This window comes from Myxine glutinosa, chromosome 5, assembly GCF_964187855.1.
Source record: "Myxine glutinosa chromosome 5, kmMyxGlut1.1, whole genome shotgun sequence".
Classification (NCBI taxonomy): Eukaryota; Metazoa; Chordata; class Myxini; order Myxiniformes; family Myxinidae; genus Myxine; species Myxine glutinosa.
In genome coordinates this window covers 15,925,712-15,946,446 of record NC_136265.1, presented here as the reverse complement: position 1 = coordinate 15,946,446, position 20,735 = coordinate 15,925,712, and the positions used below count along the sequence as shown (strand labels likewise).

The 20,735-nt window shown below is 53.1% G+C and overlaps 1 protein-coding gene across 1 annotated transcript in view; it reads right to left on the bottom strand.

Moving 5' to 3' along the window:
* Window positions 1-20,735, bottom strand: part of LOC137428774 (5'-AMP-activated protein kinase catalytic subunit alpha-1-like) — a 44,222-nt gene that overhangs the window by 15,954 nt on the left and 7,533 nt on the right. Inside the window, exons 2-4 of the mRNA XM_078777154.1 lie at window positions 9,203-9,274; window positions 7,355-7,425; window positions 7,175-7,231 (exon numbers count right to left, since the gene is read on the bottom strand). Of these exons, the coding sequence (XP_078633280.1) occupies window positions 7,175-7,231; window positions 7,355-7,425; window positions 9,203-9,274 (200 nt within the window). The remainder of the gene's footprint in view (window positions 1-7,174; window positions 7,232-7,354; window positions 7,426-9,202; window positions 9,275-20,735) is intronic.

Below are 20,735 nucleotides of genomic sequence, written 5' to 3'. Positions count from 1 at the left end.
CTTCGCACGACGGAGGATGCCCAGTCGGCGACTGGCTTTGGAGGCCAGCTTGGAAATGTGGTTTTCCCAAGAAAGATCATGGCAGATAGTGAGACCCAAAAGCTGAGCGACAGAACTTCTTGGAGAGGATTGTTGAGAAAGTAGATGGGAGGGTTGTCCAGTCGGTCCTTTCGGAGAGACATTGTAAGAGTGTGAGATTTGTCAGGATTGAAAGACATGTTCCACTTGTTTGACCAGTCTGTGATTTTGTCCAGGTCTGCAGAGAGTGAGGAGGCTGCAGACTGCCGATCTGAGGGATGAGTAATGGAGCGACAGAGAGTATAGTCGTCAGCAAAGAGATAGAGAGGATTTTCAAGAGAGTCAGAGAGATCATTGATGAAGACCAGAAAAAGCACAGGGCCCAGAACACTACCTTGGGGAACTCCAGCCTGAACAGGAAGAGGAGCTAAGAGAAACCCATTCAGGGCCACACGTTGACTACGACCAGAGAGGAAGTCCGCCAGCCATGCGTGGAGATTTCCATGGATACCAAAGGAGGAGAGTTTGGAGAGCAGAGCAGGGTGCCAGACCGTATCGAAGGCACGTGAAATGTCAAGGGAGACAGCTCTAATTTCCTGTTTGGCGTTGAGGACCTCCATCCATTGTTGAGAAAGCAGAAGCAGCATGTCCAGAGTAGAGTGACCAGGTCTGAAACCAAATTGATGATCAGAGATCAAGCCATTGGAGAAGAGGAAAGATTTAATATCTGAAGCAATGATGGATTCCATGACTTTGCTGATAATTGGGAGAAGGCTGATTGGTCTGTAGTTGCTGGGATCTGTTTTTGCACCTTTTTTGTGCAAAGCGGTGATGTTGGCTGATTTCCAAGCAGATGGCAGATGACCTTGAGCAAAAGAGAGGGTGAAGAGAACAGAAAGAGGGAGTGAAAGAGCAGAGGAACATGATTTTAAGACCCGTGGGCTGATGCCGTCAGGACCAGTTGCAGAATCAGAGTCGAGGGTTGACAGAAACTTTTCCACCTTGTCAGGAGGAAAGGACACAGAGTCCAGGAGCAGCTGGGTACGACTGGGTACGGTGGGTACAGAGAGGGATGGGTTTGGGACACAAGATTTAGAGGCAAAGACAGAGTTGAGGCATTCAGCTTTTTCACGTGCGGAGTCAGCCGTTAAGCCGTTTGAGGTGAGGGAGGGGATGGAGGGGGAACAAACACCAGAAACAGATTTGACCAGACGCCACCAGGATTTGGAAGAGGGAGACAGATAAGAGAGTTCGGTCTTGAGAATGGTGAGATATTGTTTCCTGGCTCTCCTGAGGGTGGACACACACTTGTTTCGGGCTTTGTGAAAGGAAATGAGATTTCCTTCCGTTGGATTTGCTTTCCAGGAGACGAAAGCAAGTTGTTTCAGGGCAACAGCCTCACCACAAGATTCCGTGTACCATGGACGGGAGGAAGGGTATGACAACTGAAGACGAGATGGTATAAATCTGTGCATGAGAGAGAGCAATTTACTTTGAAAGAATTCCCAGGATGAGTTGATGTCAGAGGCGGTAGAGATGGGAGACCAGTCCAGATGATTGATGGCTGCTTGAAGACCGTGCCAGTTGGCCTGAGTGAAATGCCAGACTCGTCGACGCTGAGGAGGCTCTCTGAGAATGGTCAGAGAGATGTCCACTTTGACAAGCACATGATCAGATGAGCCGATTGGAGCAGAAGAAGAGCAGCAGACATTTTCAGGGAAGTTTGTCATAACCAAATCCAGAAGCGAAGATGCTCCGTTGACTGAGATCCGGGTCGGGAAATTGACAGATTGTGTCAGTCCCAGTGAGTTGCAGAAGTCCTTTGCTGAAGAGCCATGGCTGGTGAGAGAGGTACCCACACCCAGCCAACTGGCATGGTGACAATTGAAATCACCACATATGAGGAAGAGAGAGTTGGGGTGGGTAGATAGAAGTTGGTCCATATTATCAGACAGTGAGATGTAGATGGAGTCATCGCTGATTGGTGGACGGTACAACACACATATGAACAAAAGGTGGGAGCGAAGGGGAAGCCGTTGCCAAAGGTATTCCTGGGGGTGAGGTGGAGAGAGGGCAGTGGAGGGCGAGTGAGGAAGAGAGTTTTTTATAAAGATAGCAACCCCACCTCCAGGACGAGGCTCTGGTCTATCGTACTGGAGGAGGGAGTAACCTGGGAGAGATACCAAGGCATCAGAGACATCGTGAAGGAGGAAAGTTTCTGTTAAGCAGATCACATCTGGTTTGTCAGAAGCAACCTGTATGGAGAGGTCAGTCAAGTTTGAGCGAAGGCCCCGGATGTTTGAGGTCCATACCGTTAATGAAGAGGAAGGGGGAGCATCGGGTCCAGAACAGGGGGGGGAGGGGTAGGGTAAGATGTGGAAGAGGAGGAAGAGGTAGGGAGAGCTGTTGAAGGTGTGTCAGAGATTTCAGAATAGCTTGGAGAAAGGGAAGAATGGGGCGGACAAAAGGTTTGATGGAGATTGGGTGAGGCACAGTGAGGTGTTATTTGAGGAGGGGGAAGAGCAAGGCAGAAGGTTTGGGGAGATGAAGGTGAAAGTTGGAAGGAGGAAGAAGCAGGGAGGATGCTTTGAGGAGGAGGGGTGAGAGGGGAGTCTAGGAGGGGAGGAGCGAGGGAGAGTCTCGGAGGGGAGGGATGTGGGGGGAGTTTAGGAGGGAGGGGAGGGAAGGGGCAAGGGGGGAGATTTGAAAGGGATGGGTGATGGGGAGGATTTGGAGGGGAGGGGTGAGATTGGATTTTGAAAAGTGTACGATTCATGGGAAACGAACATTTTTTGCAAAATGAGTTTGAGACCTTCGAGTCAAAAATACGTTTGAGGACACTGGAGGAGGGATGGAGTTCTGGATAGTTTAGGGAATGTAGAAAGGAGGAACTGTAAGAGATGGTATTATATATATTTTTTGGAATGAATAGATTTGGTGAGCAAGACGAAAGCATCCTTTTGTAGGAAAAGAAGAAAAGGGTGTTATAATATATGAGAGAAAATAGTTGTTCAGGGGAGAGTTTATACATTTCTAACCGCGTGATCGCGAACGAAGAACGAACGAACAAAAAGAACAACAAATAAACGAATAAGACCTGGGAAGGAAATATTTTTTTGGGGGGGTTTTTTTTTTTTTTTTTTGGGAGTACAGATATTAAACAAGGAGGTACGGGGTGAACGACTGGTACGAAACAGAGAACGAAAATAATTTCAGCGCATTCGACGAATCGCTGAGAGAAAAACAAACCACAAGGTCGGAGACGGTACGGTAGTCTAAGCCTACGAGTACTAGGCCGCAGAATACTCGATACCATTAACCGACGATTGTGTATACATGTACGAAAAATTAGCACCGAAAATTTTCCAAAACATACGCTATAGGTACATACACGAAAGATAGATACAGTCTCGACAAAAACACAATTGAGAAATATCACTTAACTTCGAAAGCGTGAGCGCATGGAGCAGCTTCGAAAAGACGTGACCTCGCCGTGATCTCGCGCTTCCAACTCTTACCTCCATCTCCTCCAACCTTCTTCCTCGCTCTGCCCCCCCTCAAACAACACCTCACTGTGCCTCATACAATCACCATCAAACATTTTGTCCTCATCATCCTTCCGTTTCTCTGAGCTCTTCTGAAATCTCTGACACACTATCAACAGCTTTCCGTACCTCCTCCTACTCTTCCTCATCTTACCCTACCCCTCCCCTCCCCTGCTCTGTATCCAATACTCCCCCTTCCTCCTCCTTAACGGTATGGACCTCAAAGATCCGGGGCCTTTGCTCAAACCTGATTGACCTCTCCATACAGGTTGCTTCTGACAAACCAGACTTGATCTGCTCAACAAAAACTTTCTTCCTTCAAGATGTCTCTGATTCCTCAATGTCAAACAGGAAATTAGAGCTGTCTTCCTAAATAAATCACGTGCCTTCGATACGGTCTGGTAACCCGCTCTGCTCACAAAACTCTCCTCCGAAGGTATCTATGGAAATCTCCACACATGGCTTGTGGACTTCCTCTCTGGTCATCGTCAACCTGTGGCCCTGAATGGGTTTCTCTCATCTCCTCTTCCTGTTCAGGCTAGAGTTCCACAAGGCAGTGTTCTGGGCCCTGTGCTTTTTCTGGTCTTCATCAGTGATCTTTCCGACTCTGTGGAAAATTCTTTCTATCTCTTTGCTGATGACTCCACTCTCTGCCGCTCCATACCTAATCCCTCTGATCGGCAGTCTGCAGCCTCCTCACTCTCTGAAGACCTGGACAAAATCACAGATTGGTTAAACAAGTGGAACATGTCTTTCAATCCTGACAACTCTCACTGTGTTTCTCTCAAAATGACCGTCTGGACAACCCTCCGTTGACCGTCTGGACAATCTCCCACTCTCACTATGTTTCTCCAATATGACCGTCTGGACAACCCTCCCATCTACTTTCTCAACAATCATGTCCAAGAAGTTCTGTCACTCAAGCTCTTGGGTCTCACAATCTGCCATGATCTTTCCTGGGAAAACAACATTACCAAGCTGGCCTCCAAAGCCAGTTGCCAACTGGGCATCCTCCATCGTGCGAACTCTTTCCATGGCACACCTGAGCTCCTCACCACATGCAAGGCTTTCATCCACAGCTCAATGGAATACTGCTCTCCCTTCTGGGCTGGTGCTCCTGCCTCACACCGAGCTCGGCTTCACGCTGTTGAAACCAAAGCTTTCAGAATCATTGGAATCTCCCGCGATGAAGCTGATTCTGAGGGCCTTTCACTCACTCATTGCAACCAGGTTGGTGGTCTTTCTGTCTTCCACTGACTCCTCTCTGGCCTTGACCCACCCCCCAGCCCTGTCTGTGCTCTGTGCCTCAAATATTCCTACAGGTCACACAAGATCTGTCAGCAACCGTCTTATGGTTAAACTGCCAAAATAAAGACTCTCTATTCACCTTCGCTCTTTCAGTCCGCTTTTCTCCCGCCTCTGGAACAAACTCCCTCACTCTCTTCAATCCCACTCCTCCCTCCAGGTCTTTAAAACAGCTGTTCACCACCATCTCTTATCTTCCCCCGTCCAAAACCTTGATGTTTTCTACCCCCATTAATTCGCCCCAGATCCACTTTTCTGAAATACCGACTTCTTTCCTGGAAGTCCTTGTTGTGTCCGTGTGTTTTTTTTTTTACCTCTCCCTCCCCCACCCCCCTTCCCACGCCTTCTCCCCCCAAGCCCTCTCCCTCCCACAGATCTCCCAATGTCCCTGCTCTCAAAAGTTGTACTTGAGTGCTTCCCCCTCTCTCCTCATCTTGTCTCCCGCTCCCTTTATTATGTCTTATGTGTCAGTTTATTTGTTTGTCATTAATGTTAGCTCTTACATGAGCCTCAATCTTTTATACAAAAAATATATATACAGACTTGGCATTTAATATGGAATTTTTTTTTTTTCTTGAATTGGGTTTACTTTCTGAACTCAGTATATCAATCTGGTGAGTTTCTTTTACCCTTCGGTGATGACTTTGTTGAAAGAACATGTCACTGATTGTCTTTCGCAGCAAGAAGTCAATATCAGGATTATGTCACAGGTGGCGTGACAAAATGTACGGACAGGTACATTTGACGATTGGCTTCACAATTGGGTATATAAGGGTTGTTGCGTTCTGTATTAGTGGAAAACAACTGCTGCACGTCTACAAAAGTTATTGCTGCTTCCTCTGGAGATGGTCCGTCAACTTGACAATGCTGTTTGTCATGGAGTGGTGGCTTTACGAAATTCTGGCATGAAACAGCGTGCTATTGCTCGGCAGTATGGCATTACTCAAGGTCAGGTGTCAAAGATCCTGAAACAAAATGCTCAGAGGGGTGTCCCTACTCCAATACCGAGGCCAGGACGTCCACGCAGAACCACAAGGAGAGATGATCGCCAGCTGCACCGGCTAGTCTGCAATGGCCGTACCAAGTCAGCTAATCGGCTTAGGGCTGAGTGGCAGCAACTGACAAATGTGCCTGTATTCAGAAGGCTAGTCAACCAACGACTGGTTCAAACAGGCTATCGTGCCAGCGTCCCCTGAGAAAGCCACGCCTGAACAGACAACACAGCCAGCGCCGATTGCAGTGGGCCAGAGAGCACCGTCAATGGCAGCCAGGACACTGGATCCACGTGACCTTCAGTGACGAGTCTAGATTTCTGGTCTATCGTCAGGATGGCCGCGTCCGAGTGCGCAGACAAGTGCATGAAGCCCACAACGAAGATTGTATAGTGCCAAGAGTCCAAGCTGGAGGTGGTGGGGTGACCGTTTGGGCTGCTTTTCATGCAGGGCGCAAAACTGACCTGGTTGTTCTGAATGGAAACCTGAACCAGTTCAAGTACAGGGTCATTCTGGAAGAAACATTGCTGACATTTGCTCGTGCAGCCTTTCGAGGAAACTTTGTCTTCCAAGATGACAATGCACGGCCTCATCGTGCTCACATGATCCAACACTTTATTGCTGACCGTGGTGTAGAGCATATGGAGTGGCATGCCATGTCCCCAGATATGAATCCGATAGAGAACTTGTGGGCAGAATTAACGCGTCAAATCGACAACTTGGACCAGCAGCCGACCTCTGTGCGTGAATTGCAGCAGGCTATTGTCACTGCATGGCAAGCGATTCCTGTCCAAACCTTGGCAAATCTCGTGAACAGCATGACTCGACGTGTACATGCTCTCCTGAATGCTCGTGGGGGTTACACTAAGTACTGAACTGTAATTTTACTGTCCGTAATCCCAGTCATAATTTAGCTTTTGTTTTTGTTGAAAAAAATTTGGCTAATGTGCAAAATAAAGAGAGACTTCTGGAAAACGTACAGAAGTTTAACACAGTACTGTCCGTGAATTGAGTTCGATATCAGTTCACATCACTTTCAAGAATCAATTTATTTGCTTTGAAATGTCAAATGTGGTTTTTGTTTCTTTTAAAGGTCACATTAACAAAATCTAGAATAATTTCAACATAATTCCAATGAACTTTTGGTTCTAAGTCATCTTGAAAAGTAAGTTCACCCCCACAAAAAAAAATTACATATTACAGACTTGCCATTCACCCCCACAAAGGCTAACCCCTGCTCTAGCAGGGAAAATGGTCTTAAAATGCATGTTGTTGTTGTTGTTGTTGTTGTTGTATGGTGGTGCCGTTGGTTACCTTTATATCCCTGTGCACAATGTTCTTCTTGTGCATGTATGTAAAAGCAGAAGCCATCTGGAAGGTGGAGGTAGAATATTAAAACATGGAGACAGATTTTACAATTTCGAGTTCAATGCTTTTTGTGATATTTCAAAACACGTCAACATCACACTGAGGCTGAAAGATGTGTCAGCTCACCTGCTTCATGACCCACCACGCTTTTGGTGAAGAGAATTGCTTCTGTCGAACAAAATGTTGATCGAGCGAACCTGCACGCATCGAACACAAACATACAAGGGCAATGAGATCATTGATTTTTAACAAAATACGAGTGGAGGAACAAGGGGAGGAACGATAAACAAAACAATGAAAAATCACTCAGAGAGCGACACTTGGCAAAACAGAACAAAGTGGAATGGCACTCAGTAGAGCATCCTTTTAACCTCAAAAATAGTTGGTGGTTGAATTCTGTTGGCTGATATGAAAATGCTATTCAAATTTCAAGTCAATCGGATGAAAATTGAGGCTTTTAGAAATTTGAAAAAAGCGATTGACCTTGGGCCTATGTTGACCTTTTGGCCGATGCTGATCTCAAAAATAGTTGGTGGTTGAATTCAGTTAACTGATGTGTATATCCCATTAACATTTCAAGCGAATCGGATGAAAATTGAGGATTTTAGAAATTTGAAAAAGTGGTTGACCTTTGGCCTATGTTGACCTTTTGACCTTTTGACCTCAAAAATATACAGGATTTTGTCGGAACACGAACTCTACCGTTTAGTAAAGTTTCGTGAAGATCGGTTTAAAATTGTGACCTGCAGGCAAGTATAAGTGAGCGGACAGACAAACACACACACAAACACACAAACACACACACAAACCGGAGTGATGAACATACTTGCAAATTTTTATTTTTTTGCCAAGTAATGAAGATAAATTAGACTTGCAAAACCGAAGGTCATAGAAAAGAAAACTGACAGATGGTCCCAGTTGGACATAAGAAGGAGCGAATGAAGAAGAAGAGGAGTGAGGGAGAACAAGAGAGGAAGAGAAAGGGGAGGAACTGGAGGTGAGTCGAGTGAAAAGAGGGTTCATGCAGATAGGAAAAGGAGAGGTGGAGGCTGACTCGAGATGGAGGTGCATCCCTGCTTGAGGTGTTGGAGGGGAGAATGTGTTTGAATCGTTTTCCGGAAACATAACTCCATAAAGATTGCAAAATAGCGACTTGTTATACATTTGGTGGCCATCTTGGAAATGGTGGCCAATTTGATGCGGTTCTCATTGGTTACTCTCCTGGGTACCAGTCATTTGTAGTTCTACATATAATAATGAACATTTCCACCAAATTTCATGTCTCTATCATGATTTTACCAATCAAGGTGAATTTGGCTAGGTAACCACTGTACTACCATGGCTGATGGTGAGGCCTATAAAGTCAAAAGACCAAACCACTTCTCATGTGGTTTCCCAAACCAAACTTGTCCAAACCACTTCCCAAGCCACCCCCTTCCTGCCACGGCTGCCCTCCCTCTGCTCATGACTTGATCTGCTCGCTGTCGGGCCCAACACCGCGCACCTTCCTGCGCCCCTCCGCCCGCTGCTTGGTCTGCATGTGCACCTTGGTGTTTGTTCTCTGCTCAATGTTCATGCGACTTCTCTGTATTTTTCTGCACAAACGCCATGGATATTCTCTTGGGATTTGTAAGAACTGAAAGAAGTGCCAGATATCAGAGTAAGAGGTCTCAACTTCAAATGCAATTTATTTACTTTTCTCCTCTGATCAACACTCATGGTTGAGCTCAACACACCTGGTTATCGGGACATCAGATTGAGAACACGAGAAGATGAAACAAAACATGTTCACATGATCTTTTCTGCTCTTTTTGTTCCCATAACAAATATTCATGGTCGAGCATGAACCTAAAAAGTCCCAACAATCAAGACATTATAATTCAAGTTTGCCAATTACCAAGTTATTTGTCTGCTCAAGTAAAAGTGATGAACACAAACAGCGGATCTTCAGCAAAACGACTTCAGAAACCTCACCTGCAGGTACATATTCCATGGCGATGACCACTTCCTTCAAGATCTGATCTTGATGGACGCCAATCAGCTTCACTGTCAGGAAACAACATGGTGGAGCAAAAGTTAAGATGGCATTGTAGCGGTTACCTTATTCGCATGTCGCGGTTAACTTATTCACATGCCACGGTTAACTTATTCGCATGTCGCGGTTAACTTATTCGCATGTCGCGGTGAGGAGCTGTACTCCTACGCGAGTCGAAAGGATTGACGCGACAAAAGACGGGAATTCGTCCGAGCTCCTTTATTGGTAAAACGAAAACTCGGGTACTATGAAAAGCCCGTTTATCGGGTAGCAATATATATAAGCACAATCAAACACGTCATGCCGGAAGCCACGCCTCCCAAGCCGGGCGCGGCATGCTGATCGGAGCGTTTTCCCGGGAAAGGCGAGTCTGGGCATGCCCGGGCGGCCTGGGCGAGCCCGGGGAAAGGCGAGGCTGGGCATGCCCGGGCGGCCTGGGCGAGCCCGGTACAGTGATCGCTCCCTGGTTGTGTCATCGGCAGGTGTAAGGCGATTGTGTATGCTCAGCGGCAACCGCTACACGCGCCCCCCCAGAATCGACTTGCACCGGCAGGGTCAATTGAAGGGGGGTCATGATGACCCGGCCGAAGCGACGCCTGGAGGGTCGTGGGGGGGGGGGGTCCGGTGTGGTGGTGGGTGGTCGAGCGGGGGGAACGGTAGACGGGGGGCGGCCTCGCCGCGGAGGAAGGGCCAACCGTGGTGGTTGGTCGACGTCCAAGTGCGCCGGCTTGAGGCAGTCCACCGAAATCCGGTCCGACCTGCCGCCGACATCGACGACGAAGGACTTGTCGTCCCGTCGCAGGACCCAGAAGGGCCCGTCGTACGGCGGCCGGAGTGGCCCCCGGTGTGCGTCATGACGCACAAAAACGTACTCCGCTGTGCGAAGCGCTGGGGGGACATAGGACTGGGGGCCACCGTGGCGGGACGTTGGCACGGGGGCAAACCGTCGGGCGGCCTCCTGGAGGTCCGAGCGCTGGCGAGCCGCGGACCAGGGACTGGTAGCGTCGGGCACGAACTCGCCCGGGACGCGTAGCAGCTGGCCATAGACGAGCTCGGCGGTGGACGCCTGGAGGTCCTCCTTGGGGACCGTGCGGCGGCCCAAAAGGACCCACGGCAGCCGGTCGGCCCAACCGCCGTCCTGAAGGCCGGCCATGAGCGCGGCCTTCATGGAGCGGTGAAAACGCTCACACAACCCGTTGGCTTCGGGGTGGTAGGCCGTGGTATGGTGGAGCTTGACCCCCAGGTTGCGGGCGACCGCGCCCCAAAGCTCGGAGGTGAAATGCGGACCGCGGTCCAAAGAGATGTCTGCCGGTGTGCCGAAATGGGCGACCCAGGTGGCGATGAAAGCCTGCGCCACGTCGGCGGTTGTGGTGGAAGCGAGGGGAACGGCCTCCGGCCACCTGGTGGGCCTGTCCACCATGGTGAGCAGGTGTGTGAAACCTCATGATGGGGGAAGGGGGCCCACCAGGTCCACGTTGACGTGGTCGAAACACCGTTCGGGCACGGTGAAAGGTGCCAGCGGGGCCTGGGTGTGGCGGTGGACCTTGGCCCGCTGGCAGGCCGTGCAGGCGTTGGCCCAGTCGCGGATGTCCCGTCGAAGTCCGTGCCAGACGAAACGCGCCGACACCAGCTTCTGGGAAGCTTTTCGGCCCGGGTGAGAAAGGCCGTGGAGGGAGGTGAAAATGCGGCGCTGCCAGGTAACGGGCACGACGGGGCGAGGCTGGCCTTGGGAGACGTCGCAGAGCAGGACAGTGTCCGCGAAGGGGACGTCGGCCAGGCGGAGGCCCGTGTCCACCGCCCGGAGGGCTTGCACCGTGGTGTCGGCGGTCTGGTCGGCCGCCATAAGCGCGAAGTCCACGCCCAGGTGGACCGCGTTCGCGCTGGCCCGAGAAAGACAGTCAGCCACGGCGTTGTCTTTTCCGGCGACGTGCCGGATGTCCGTGGTAAACTCCGACACGGCGGAGAGGTGGCGCTGCTGGCGGGCCGACGACGGCTCCGTGACTTTGGCCATCGCGTAAACCAACGGCTTGTGGTCGACGAAAGCCGTGAACGGGCGGCCCTCCAGGAGGTGGCGGAATTGGCGAACGACCAGGTATAGACCGAGGAGTTCGCGGTCAAATGTCCTATATTTTAGCTCGTTAGGCCGGAGTTGCCGGCTAAAAAAAGCGAGTGGCTGCCAAACCCCGTTCACCCATTGTTCATGTACGGCGCCCACCGCGTTGTCGGAGGCATCCGTAGTGAGGGCGATGGGAGCGTCGAGCACCGGGTGAGCAAGCAGCGTTGCGTCGGCGAGGGCCAGCTTAGCGCCTGTGAATGCCGCGTCCATGTCTGCGGACCAGACGACGTCATGCTTGGCCGGCTTGCCCCGGAGGCCTTCGTAAAGGGGCCGCATGAGCTGAGCAGCGCGGGACACGAAACGGTGATAAAAATTCACCATGCCGAGGAACTCCTGCAGGGCCTTGATGGAGCGGGGATGCAGGAACTTGGTGATGGCCTCGACCTTGGTTGGCAGCGGCACGGCCCCGTTCTTGGTGATGTGGTGGCCCAAAAAGTCAACGGCCGTCGCGCCGAAGTGGCATTTGGCCGGGTTGACGATTAAGCCGTGCTCGCTGAGGCGTCCGAACAGTGTTCGGAGGTGGAGGAGGTGCTCGACCCGGGACGTGCTGGTGAAGAGGATGTCGTCCAGGCAGACGAAGAGGAACGGCAGGTTGCGCAGCACGCCGTCCATCAAGCGCTGGAACGCCTGGGCCGCGTTCTTGAGGCCAAACGGCATCCTCAGGAATTCGAACAGGCCGAAAGGTGTGATGACGGCCGTTTTTGGGACGTCGGCCGGCCTGACAGGTACCTGGTGGTATCCCCGTATCAAGTCAATTTTCGAGAAAATGACCCGCCCCGCCAAACGGGCGGAAAAGTCCTGGATATGCGGGACAGGATACCTGTCGGGGGTGGTAACGTCGTTGAGGCGGCGGTAGTCGCCACATGGGCGCCAGCCGCCCCCCGGCTTTGGCACGATGTGCAGAGGTGAGGCCCACGCGCTATCGGAGCGCCGCACGATGCCGAGGTGTTCAAACGCGTCGAACTCGGCCTTTGCCACGGCGAGCTTGGCCGGGTCGAGGCGGCGGGCTCTGGCGTAGACCGGCGGGCCCGTAGTTGGTATGTGGTGCTCGATACCATGTCTCACTGCGATGGCCGAAAACGTCGGCCGCGTGAGGGCCGGGAACTCTGTGAGCAGGCGAGCGAACTCGTTCGCCGCAGGGAGGGCGCATGATAGTTCGGTCGGCGCGGAGCTGCTCATTGTGCATGCCAGGGAGCTGAACGTCTCGGCGTTGATGAGGCGACGCCGTTTTACGTCGACTAGCAGCCCGTGCGCGCAGAGGAAATCGGCGCCTAGCAAAGCCATGAGCACGCTTGCCGTCACAAAGGTCCAATTAAAGCGCTGGCTGCCGAAGCAGAGGGTGACGTTGCGCGGGCCGAAGGTGCGGATGGCCGATCCGTTGGCAGCGACCAGGGAGGGGCCGCAAACGGCGGTCTGCCTGTCCTGCTCGGAGGCGGGTATGACGCTCAGTTGGGCGCCGGTGTCACAAAGAAAACGCCACCCGGACGCTTTGTCCTTGATGAAAAGCAAGTTGCCCGAGTGGCCGGCGCTCATGGCTGGTAATGAACGCCGGCCCAGCCGTTTCCCGACTCCCCGAAAGTGCACGGGGGTCGGCATGTCCGAGCCTTTTGTCCGAACCTAGCTTGGTAATAACACCATGCCTGGTCAGGTGGAGGTCCCGGCCGTCGTGTTGGAATCGGTCGGCGCGGCGTGGCGGCCGCCAGTCGCACTGGCAGTTCGGCCTCCAACCGCACCGGGCGCTCGGGTGCCATGGGCGTCGCCTGGGACGGCGGCGGGCTCCAGGTAGCTGCCCCAATGTGCTGGCCTGCCGAGGCCGGGAAGATCTTGTCGGCTTCCCTGGCGAGGGCGCGGGGATCCGTGATCTGCATGCCTGCCAGGGCGAAGCGTACCTGGCTAGGTAGCTGGCGGAGGAACAGCTCCCGGAAAAGAAAATCCGAGGAGTGCTCACCTAGCAGCGAGAACATGTAGTCCATCCGCTCGGACGGGCGCGTGTCGCCGAGCTCAGGCAGGTCGAGCAGGCGTCATGCGCGTTCTGCCGGTGAGAGGGCGAATGCGTCGAGGAGGAGCGTCTTGATCGCGCCATATTCGTCAGCGGCTGGCGGGTGCTGGAGGAGGCTCAGGCCGCGGGCCACGGTGGCGGAGCTGAGTGCCGCTACCACATGGTGGAAGCGGGTGTCGTCTGCGGTAATGCCTCGCAGGGCAAACTGGGAGTCTGCCTGGGCGAACCAAACCGCCGCGTGAGCCTCCCAGAAGGTAGGCAGTTTAAGGGTAACTGCCGTGTCCATGTCGGGGGTCACCAGTGAGGAGCTGTGCTCCTACGCGAGTCGAAAGGATTGACGCGACAAAAGACGGGAATTCGTCCGAGCTCCTTTATTGGTAAAACGAAAACTCGGGTACTCTGAAAAGCCCGTTTATCGGGTAGCAATATATATAAGCACAATCAAACACGTCATGCCGGAAGCCACGCCTCCCAAGCCGGGCGCGGCATGCCGATCGGAGCGTTTGCCCGGGAAAGGCGAGTCTGGGCATGCCCGGGCGGCCTGGGCGAGCCCGGTACAGTGATCGCTCCCTGGTTGCGTCATCGGCAGGTGTAAGGCGATTGTGTATGCTCAGCGGCAACCGCTACAGCGGTTACCTTATTTGCATGTAGCGGTTACCTTATTCGCATGTCGCGGTTACCTTATTTGCATGTAGCGGTTACCTTATTCGCCTGTGGCGGTTACCTTCTTTGCATGTAGCGGTTACCTTATTTGGTCATAATCCACGTGCACGGGCCTGTGGGGCTTTTGGTTGTGTGGACGTGACGCACGCGCGGTTGTCGGAGGCACGCCCTCCGAAGAGGGTTTTGGCTTTATAAAAGCTGTACCACTTCCGTTCGCGAGTTGTGTGCTGGAGATTTCTGACTTCTGTACGAATAAACGAGCTTCGAACCCTACGAAATGGCCTCGTCTTCTCGCCTTCCGCAACTCCTAAAGCATAAAGAAACTCGTCCAAAGTTAAACACCTTTAAACATTCATGATGAACACGTGAATTTAGTGTGACCCTTCCGATGACAACTGATCAACACTAACAGTGTAACAAGTTCGTGTTTCACAGGTGATTCTGTGTGCTGTCCCTCGGATGGACCTTAAACCGGCATCTCACCTGCGGACATGAGTCCGTGTGCGTTGAGGATCCCACGGTGTCCTTCATGAAGAGTGGGCGAGTTATCACTGGCACTGCTGTTGGCGTAATGGTTATGGCGGCGGCCTTGGGATCCTAAAGTCTTTTTAAAATTCTTTTTCGTGGAGATCCGGATCCAGATACGAGAAATTTTAATTTCTGAAGCGATTATTCATCATTGATAGAAAGGGCCAAAAACTATGTCCCGGATATTGCTGTGGATTTGGAAAATGTATCGATGAGGGAGCGCATTTGTTAGGAGAAAACTACTACCCCCATTAAAATTACTACCATCCCATAAAAAAAACTCAAAATAATGACGAGACTAATATAAATATTAAAACGCAGAACGGAGCCTGAATGATAACAGAGTGGAGATGCAACCGCAGACCACCGGATGTCAACACACAGTCCCTCTTACATCACATCAGGTTGCCGCGAACGGCGTATCGGAACGCACCAAGCCTGCATCTCTTATTTTATATCTGCGATTATTATACAATTCAGAATAATGATGAGATTAATATTAAAACTCAGAAACCAGTCCGAATAATAATAATGAGTGGAGATGCAGCCTCGGACCATCTGCTGTGAACCACCACAGTCCACAGTTCATACAACACATCCGGTTACCCCGAATATTGTTTGAATGCGCCAGGGCGGCCTCTCATGTTGTGTTTGAATGCGCCAGGGCGGCATCTCATGTTGTGTTTGAATGCGCCAGGGCGGCATCTCATGTTGTGTTTGAATGCGCCAGGGCGGCATCTCATGTTGTGTTTGAATGCGCCAGGGCGGCATCTCATGTTGTGTTTGAATGCGCCAGGCCGGCATCTCATGTTGTGTTTGCATGTGCCAGGGCGGCATCTCATGTTGTGTTTGCATGTGCCAGGGCGGCATCTCATGTTGTGTTTGAATGCGCCAGGGCGGCATCTCATGTTGTGTTTGAATGCGCCAGGGCGGCATCTCATGTTGTGTTTGAATGCGCCAGGCCGGCATCTCATGTTGTGTTTGAATGCGCCAGGGCGGCATCTCATGTTGTGTTTGCATGTGCCAGGGCGGCATCTCATGTTGTGTTTGCATGTGCCAGGGCGGCATCTCATGTTGTGTTTGAATGCGCCAGGCCGGCATCTCATGTTGTGTTTGCATGTGCCAGGGCGGCATCTCATGTTGTGTTTGCATGTGCCAGGGCGGCATCTCATGTTGTGTTTGAATGCGCCAGGCCGGCATCTCATGTTGTGTTTGAATGCGCCAGGCCGGCATCTCATGTTGTGTTTGAATGCGTCAGGGCGGCATCTCATGTTGTGTTTGAATGCGCCAGACCGGCATCTCATGTTGTGTTTGAATGCGCCAGACCGGCATCTCATGTTGTGTTTGAATGCGCCAGACCGGCATCTCATGTTGTGTTTGAATGCGTCAGGGCGGCATCTCATGTTGTGTTTGAATGCGCCAGACCGGCATCTCATGTTGTGTTTGCATGTGCCAGGGCGGCATCTCATGTTGTGTTTGCATGTGCCAGGGCGGCATCTCATGTTGTGTTTGAATGCGCCAGGGCGGCATCTCATGTTGTGTTTGAATGCGCCAGGGCGGCATCTCATGTTGTGTTTGAATGCGCCAGGCCGGCATCTCATGTTGTGTTTGAATGCGCCAGGGCGGCATCTCATGTTGTGTTTGCATGTGCCAGGGCGGCATCTCATGTTGTGTTTGCATGTGCCAGGGCGGCATCTCATGTTGTGTTTGAATGCGCCAGGCCGGCATCTCATGTTGTGTTTGCATGTGCCAGGGCGGCATCTCATGTTGTGTTTGCATGTGCCAGGGCGGCATCTCATGTTGTGTTTGAATGCGCCAGGCCGGCATCTCATGTTGTGTTTGAATGCGCCAGGCCGGCATCTCATGTTGTGTTTGAATGCGTCAGGGCGGCATCTCATGTTGTGTTTGAATGCGCCAGACCGGCATCTCATGTTGTGTTTGAATGCGCCAGACCGGCATCTCATGTTGTGTTTGAATGCGCCAGACCGGCATCTCATGTTGTGTTTGAATGCGTCAGGGCGGCATCTCATGTTGTGTTTGAATGCGCCAGACCGGCATCTCATGTTGTGTTTGAATGTGCCAGGCCGGCATCTCATGTTGTGTTTGAATGCGCCAGGCCGGCATCTCATGTTGTGTTTGAATGCGCCAGGCCGGCATCTCATGTTGTGTTTGAATGCGCCAGGGCGGCATCTCATGTTGTGTTTGAATGCGCCAGGGCGGCATCTCATGTTGTGTTTGAATGCGCCAGGCCGGCATCTCATGTTGTGTTTGAATGCGTCAGGGCGGCATCTCATGTTCTGCATCTTTGATTATTATTCCAGTAAAAGAATTTGGAATTGGAATGGCGACTCTGCCCTGATACATCTACCTCATCACCCTGCACCATCACACCGGAATACTGTTTGGTGCAACACATCCATGTGCATTATAGGAATCCCAAGATAGTTATTTCTTAGTCCAGGTAAAGGTATACCTTTGCCCATTGTCTAAGGGGTTCAGGAATGGGAACATGCGTTGAAGTTAGTTTGTCGATGTATTCCCAGTGTGCTGTCTCCCCAATTCAAACTGTCTGTTTCTTTCAATTCCCATTCGGTTCGTTCCAACAATTCCCACTCCGTCCGTTCCAGCAATCTTTATTCAATCCACATTTGGTCGATGCTTAAATCCACGGACACATTTGGACAAAACTTGGTGGATGAGTTGGGTTGGTGACAAGAACAAGCTCATTCGATTTTGGAGGTCTGGATCCAGATCCGGCCTGGCCTATCAATGGAATAGAAAATGTAAAAGGTTTGACCTGGCGGAGGTCTGTACTCACTCGAGTGACGTCACAGTGCAAACTGCAATAACAGACAGGTGGAAAATTCCGAAAAAGCCTCAAGAAAAAAATTTTACGTGCATTTTTTGTTACAAGCTGGTAAAAAGGTGTTTTTGGATGTTTTGAAAGTGCTGAATCTGAATATGCTTGTTACCAGAAAATCTTTTCGACCTAAGTTACCAAAAATCGGTAATTAAAAGATGATATGTAAATCAGCAAAATGTGATATCTGATTAACACCTGCACATTGGCGATCACCCCAAAGCTGGATCCCGGCAGCCCTAAACCTCAATATGTAGCGGTTACCGGAAGCATTACACAATCCCCTTGCACCGGCCGATGACGTAACCGGCGGGCGGTCACTTGTCCGGGCTCGTCCGGACTTGCCCGGACTTACCTTGCCCGGGCGGACACTTGGTTTGCATCCCACGCCCCGTTGAGAGGCGTGGCTTACCGATTTGCATACCACGCCCCGCCTGAGAGGCGTGGCTTTTGTGTGGTGAACTTTGGTTGTAAAATATAAATTGCCGCCCGTTCTATCGGGCTTTTCAGTGCTTTTGAGTTGAGCTAGAAATAAATAGCTCAGTGAAACTTCGTTCCTGGTGTCGTCCATTTTGTCCGGCTTTGTCGTGAGAGCTTAGCTCCACAAATACACTTTTTAAAAATATTGTTGAGAGCTGTACGAGGATAATAAATAATACAACTACCGTATCATTGCATGGGTGGTACTGTAGCGGTTACCGCTGGATGCACACAATCGCCTTGCACCGGCCAGAACACGGCCAGACGCGCCTCTCCCGGGCATGCCCGGACTCACTGTTCCCGGGCACGCCCGAACCTCCCGGACACGCCCGGTCTCGTCTTTCCCGGGCATGCCCGCTCTCGCCTTTCCAGGGCTCGCCCAGAGCGTCCGGGCATGCCCGCTATCGCCTTTCCAGGGCTCGCCCAGAGCGTCCGGGCATGCCCGCTATCGCCTTTCCAGGGCTCGCCCAGAGCGTCCGGGCATGCCCGCTATCGCCTTTCCAGGGCTCGCCCAGAGCGTCCGGGCATGCCCGCTATCGCCTTTCCAGTGCTCGTCCAGAGCGCCCGGGCACGCCCAGCCTCGACTTGCCAGGCCGCAGCCAAACACGCCCGGGCAGGTCCAGACTCGCCTTTCCAAGGCTCGCCCTTGACACCCGGGCATGCCCGGTATAGCTTTTGCCGGGCAAACTTCCCAACATAAATGTGTATATATATTGCTGCCCGATAAACGGGCTTGTCAGAATACCTGAGCTGTTTTGTTTCAATAAAGCAACTCGGACGAATTCCGTCTTTGGTCGCGTCAATTCTTTCGACTCGCGTTGGAGCGCAGTTCCTTCATTGCTGACCTACCGACATGGACACGGCAGTGACGCTTAAACTGCCTACCTTCTGGGAGGCTCACGCGGCTGTTTGGTTCGCCCAGGCGGACTCCCAGTTCGCCCTGCGAGGCATCACCGCGGACGACACCCGCTTCCACCATGTTGTGGCGGCGCTCGGTTCCGCCACCGCGGCCCGCGCCTTGAGCCTCCTCGAGCACCCGCCGGCTGCTGACAAATACGACGCGCTGAAGACACTCCTCCTCGACGCTTTCGCCCTCTCACCGGCAGCACGCGCACGGCGCCTGCTCGCTCTGCCCGAGCTCGGCGACACGCGCCCGTCCGAGCGCATGGACTATATGCTCTCGTTGCTCGGTGAGCACTCTCCGGATTTTCTGTTCCGCGAGCTGTTCCTTCGCCAGCTGCCTCACCCGGTACGCCTCGCCCTGGCTGGCACGTTGATCACGGATTCCCGCGCCCTCGCCAGGGAAGCCGATAAGATCTCCTCGGCGGGCCAGCACATCGGCGCGGTTACCTGGAGCCCGCCGCCGTCCGAGGCGACGCCCACGACGCCCGAGCGCCCTGCGCGGTTGGAGGCCGAACTGCCGGTGCAACTGGCGGCCGCCACGCCGCACCGCCCGCTTCCGACACGACGGCCGGGGCCTCCACCTGACCGGGCGTGGTGTTATTACCACGATCCAGGTTCAGACACAAGGCTCGGACGTGCCGGCCCCCGTGCACTTTCGGCAGGTCGGAAAACGGCCGGGCCGGCGTTCATTCCCAGCCATGAGCGCCGGCCACTCGGGCAACTTGCTGTTTATTCGGGACAAAGCGTCTGGGCGGCGTTTCCTGTGTGACACCGGCGCCCAACTGAGCGTCATACCTGCCTCCGAGCAGGACAGGCGGGACGCCGTTTGCGGCCCCTCTTTGGTCGCTGCTAATGGCTCGGCCATACGCACTTTCGGCCCACGCGTCGTCACCCTCTGCTTCGGCAGCCAGCGTTTTCAATGGACTTTTGTTACCGCCAGCGTCCCCGTGGCTTTGCTGGGCGCCGACTTCCTCTGCGCGCACAGGCTGCTGGTCGACGTCAAACGACGTCGCCTTGTCCACGCCGAGACCTTCAGCTCCCTGGCGTGCACAATGAGCAGCTCCGCGCCGACCGAACTGGCGTGCGCCCTCCCGGCAGCGAACGAGTTCGCTCGCCTGCTCGCGGAATTCCCAGCCCTCACGCGGCCGACGTTTTCGGCTGTCGCGGTGCGGCACGGGATCGAGCACCACATACCCACTACGGGCCCGCCGGTCTACGCCAGGGCCCGCCGCCTCGACCCGGCCAAGCTCGCCGTGGCGAAGGCCGAGTTCGACGCGTTGGAGCACCTCGGCATCGTGTGGCGCTCCGATAGCGCGTGGGCCTCGCCACTGCACATCGTGCCAAAGCCGGGGGGTGGATGGCGCCCGTGTGGCGACTACCGCCGTCTCAACGACGCTACCACCCCCGACAGGTACCCGATCCCGCATATTCAGGACTTTTCTGCCCGTTTGGCGGGATGGATCATCTTTTCGAAAATTGACCTGATACGGGGCTACCACCAGGTACCTGTCCGGGCGGCCGACGTCCCGAAGACGGCCGTCATCACGCCGTTCGGCCTGTTCGAATTTTTGCGGATGCCATTTGGCCTCAAGAACGCGGCCCAGGCGTTCCAGCGCTTGATGGACGGCGTGCTGCGCGACTTGCCGTTTCTTTTCGTCTATCTGGACGATATCCTCGTCGCCAGCACGTCCCGCACCGAGCACCTCCTCCACCTCCAAACACTGTTCGGTCGCCTCAGCGAGCACGGCTTAATTGTCAACCCGGTCAAATGCCACTTCGGCGCGACGACCGTTGACTTTTTGGGCCACCGCATCACCAAGACCGGGGCCGTGCCGCTGCCGACCAAGGTCGAGGCCATCACCACGTTCCCGCGTCCCCGTTCCATCAAGGCCTCCAAGAGTTCCTCGGCATGGTGAATTTTTA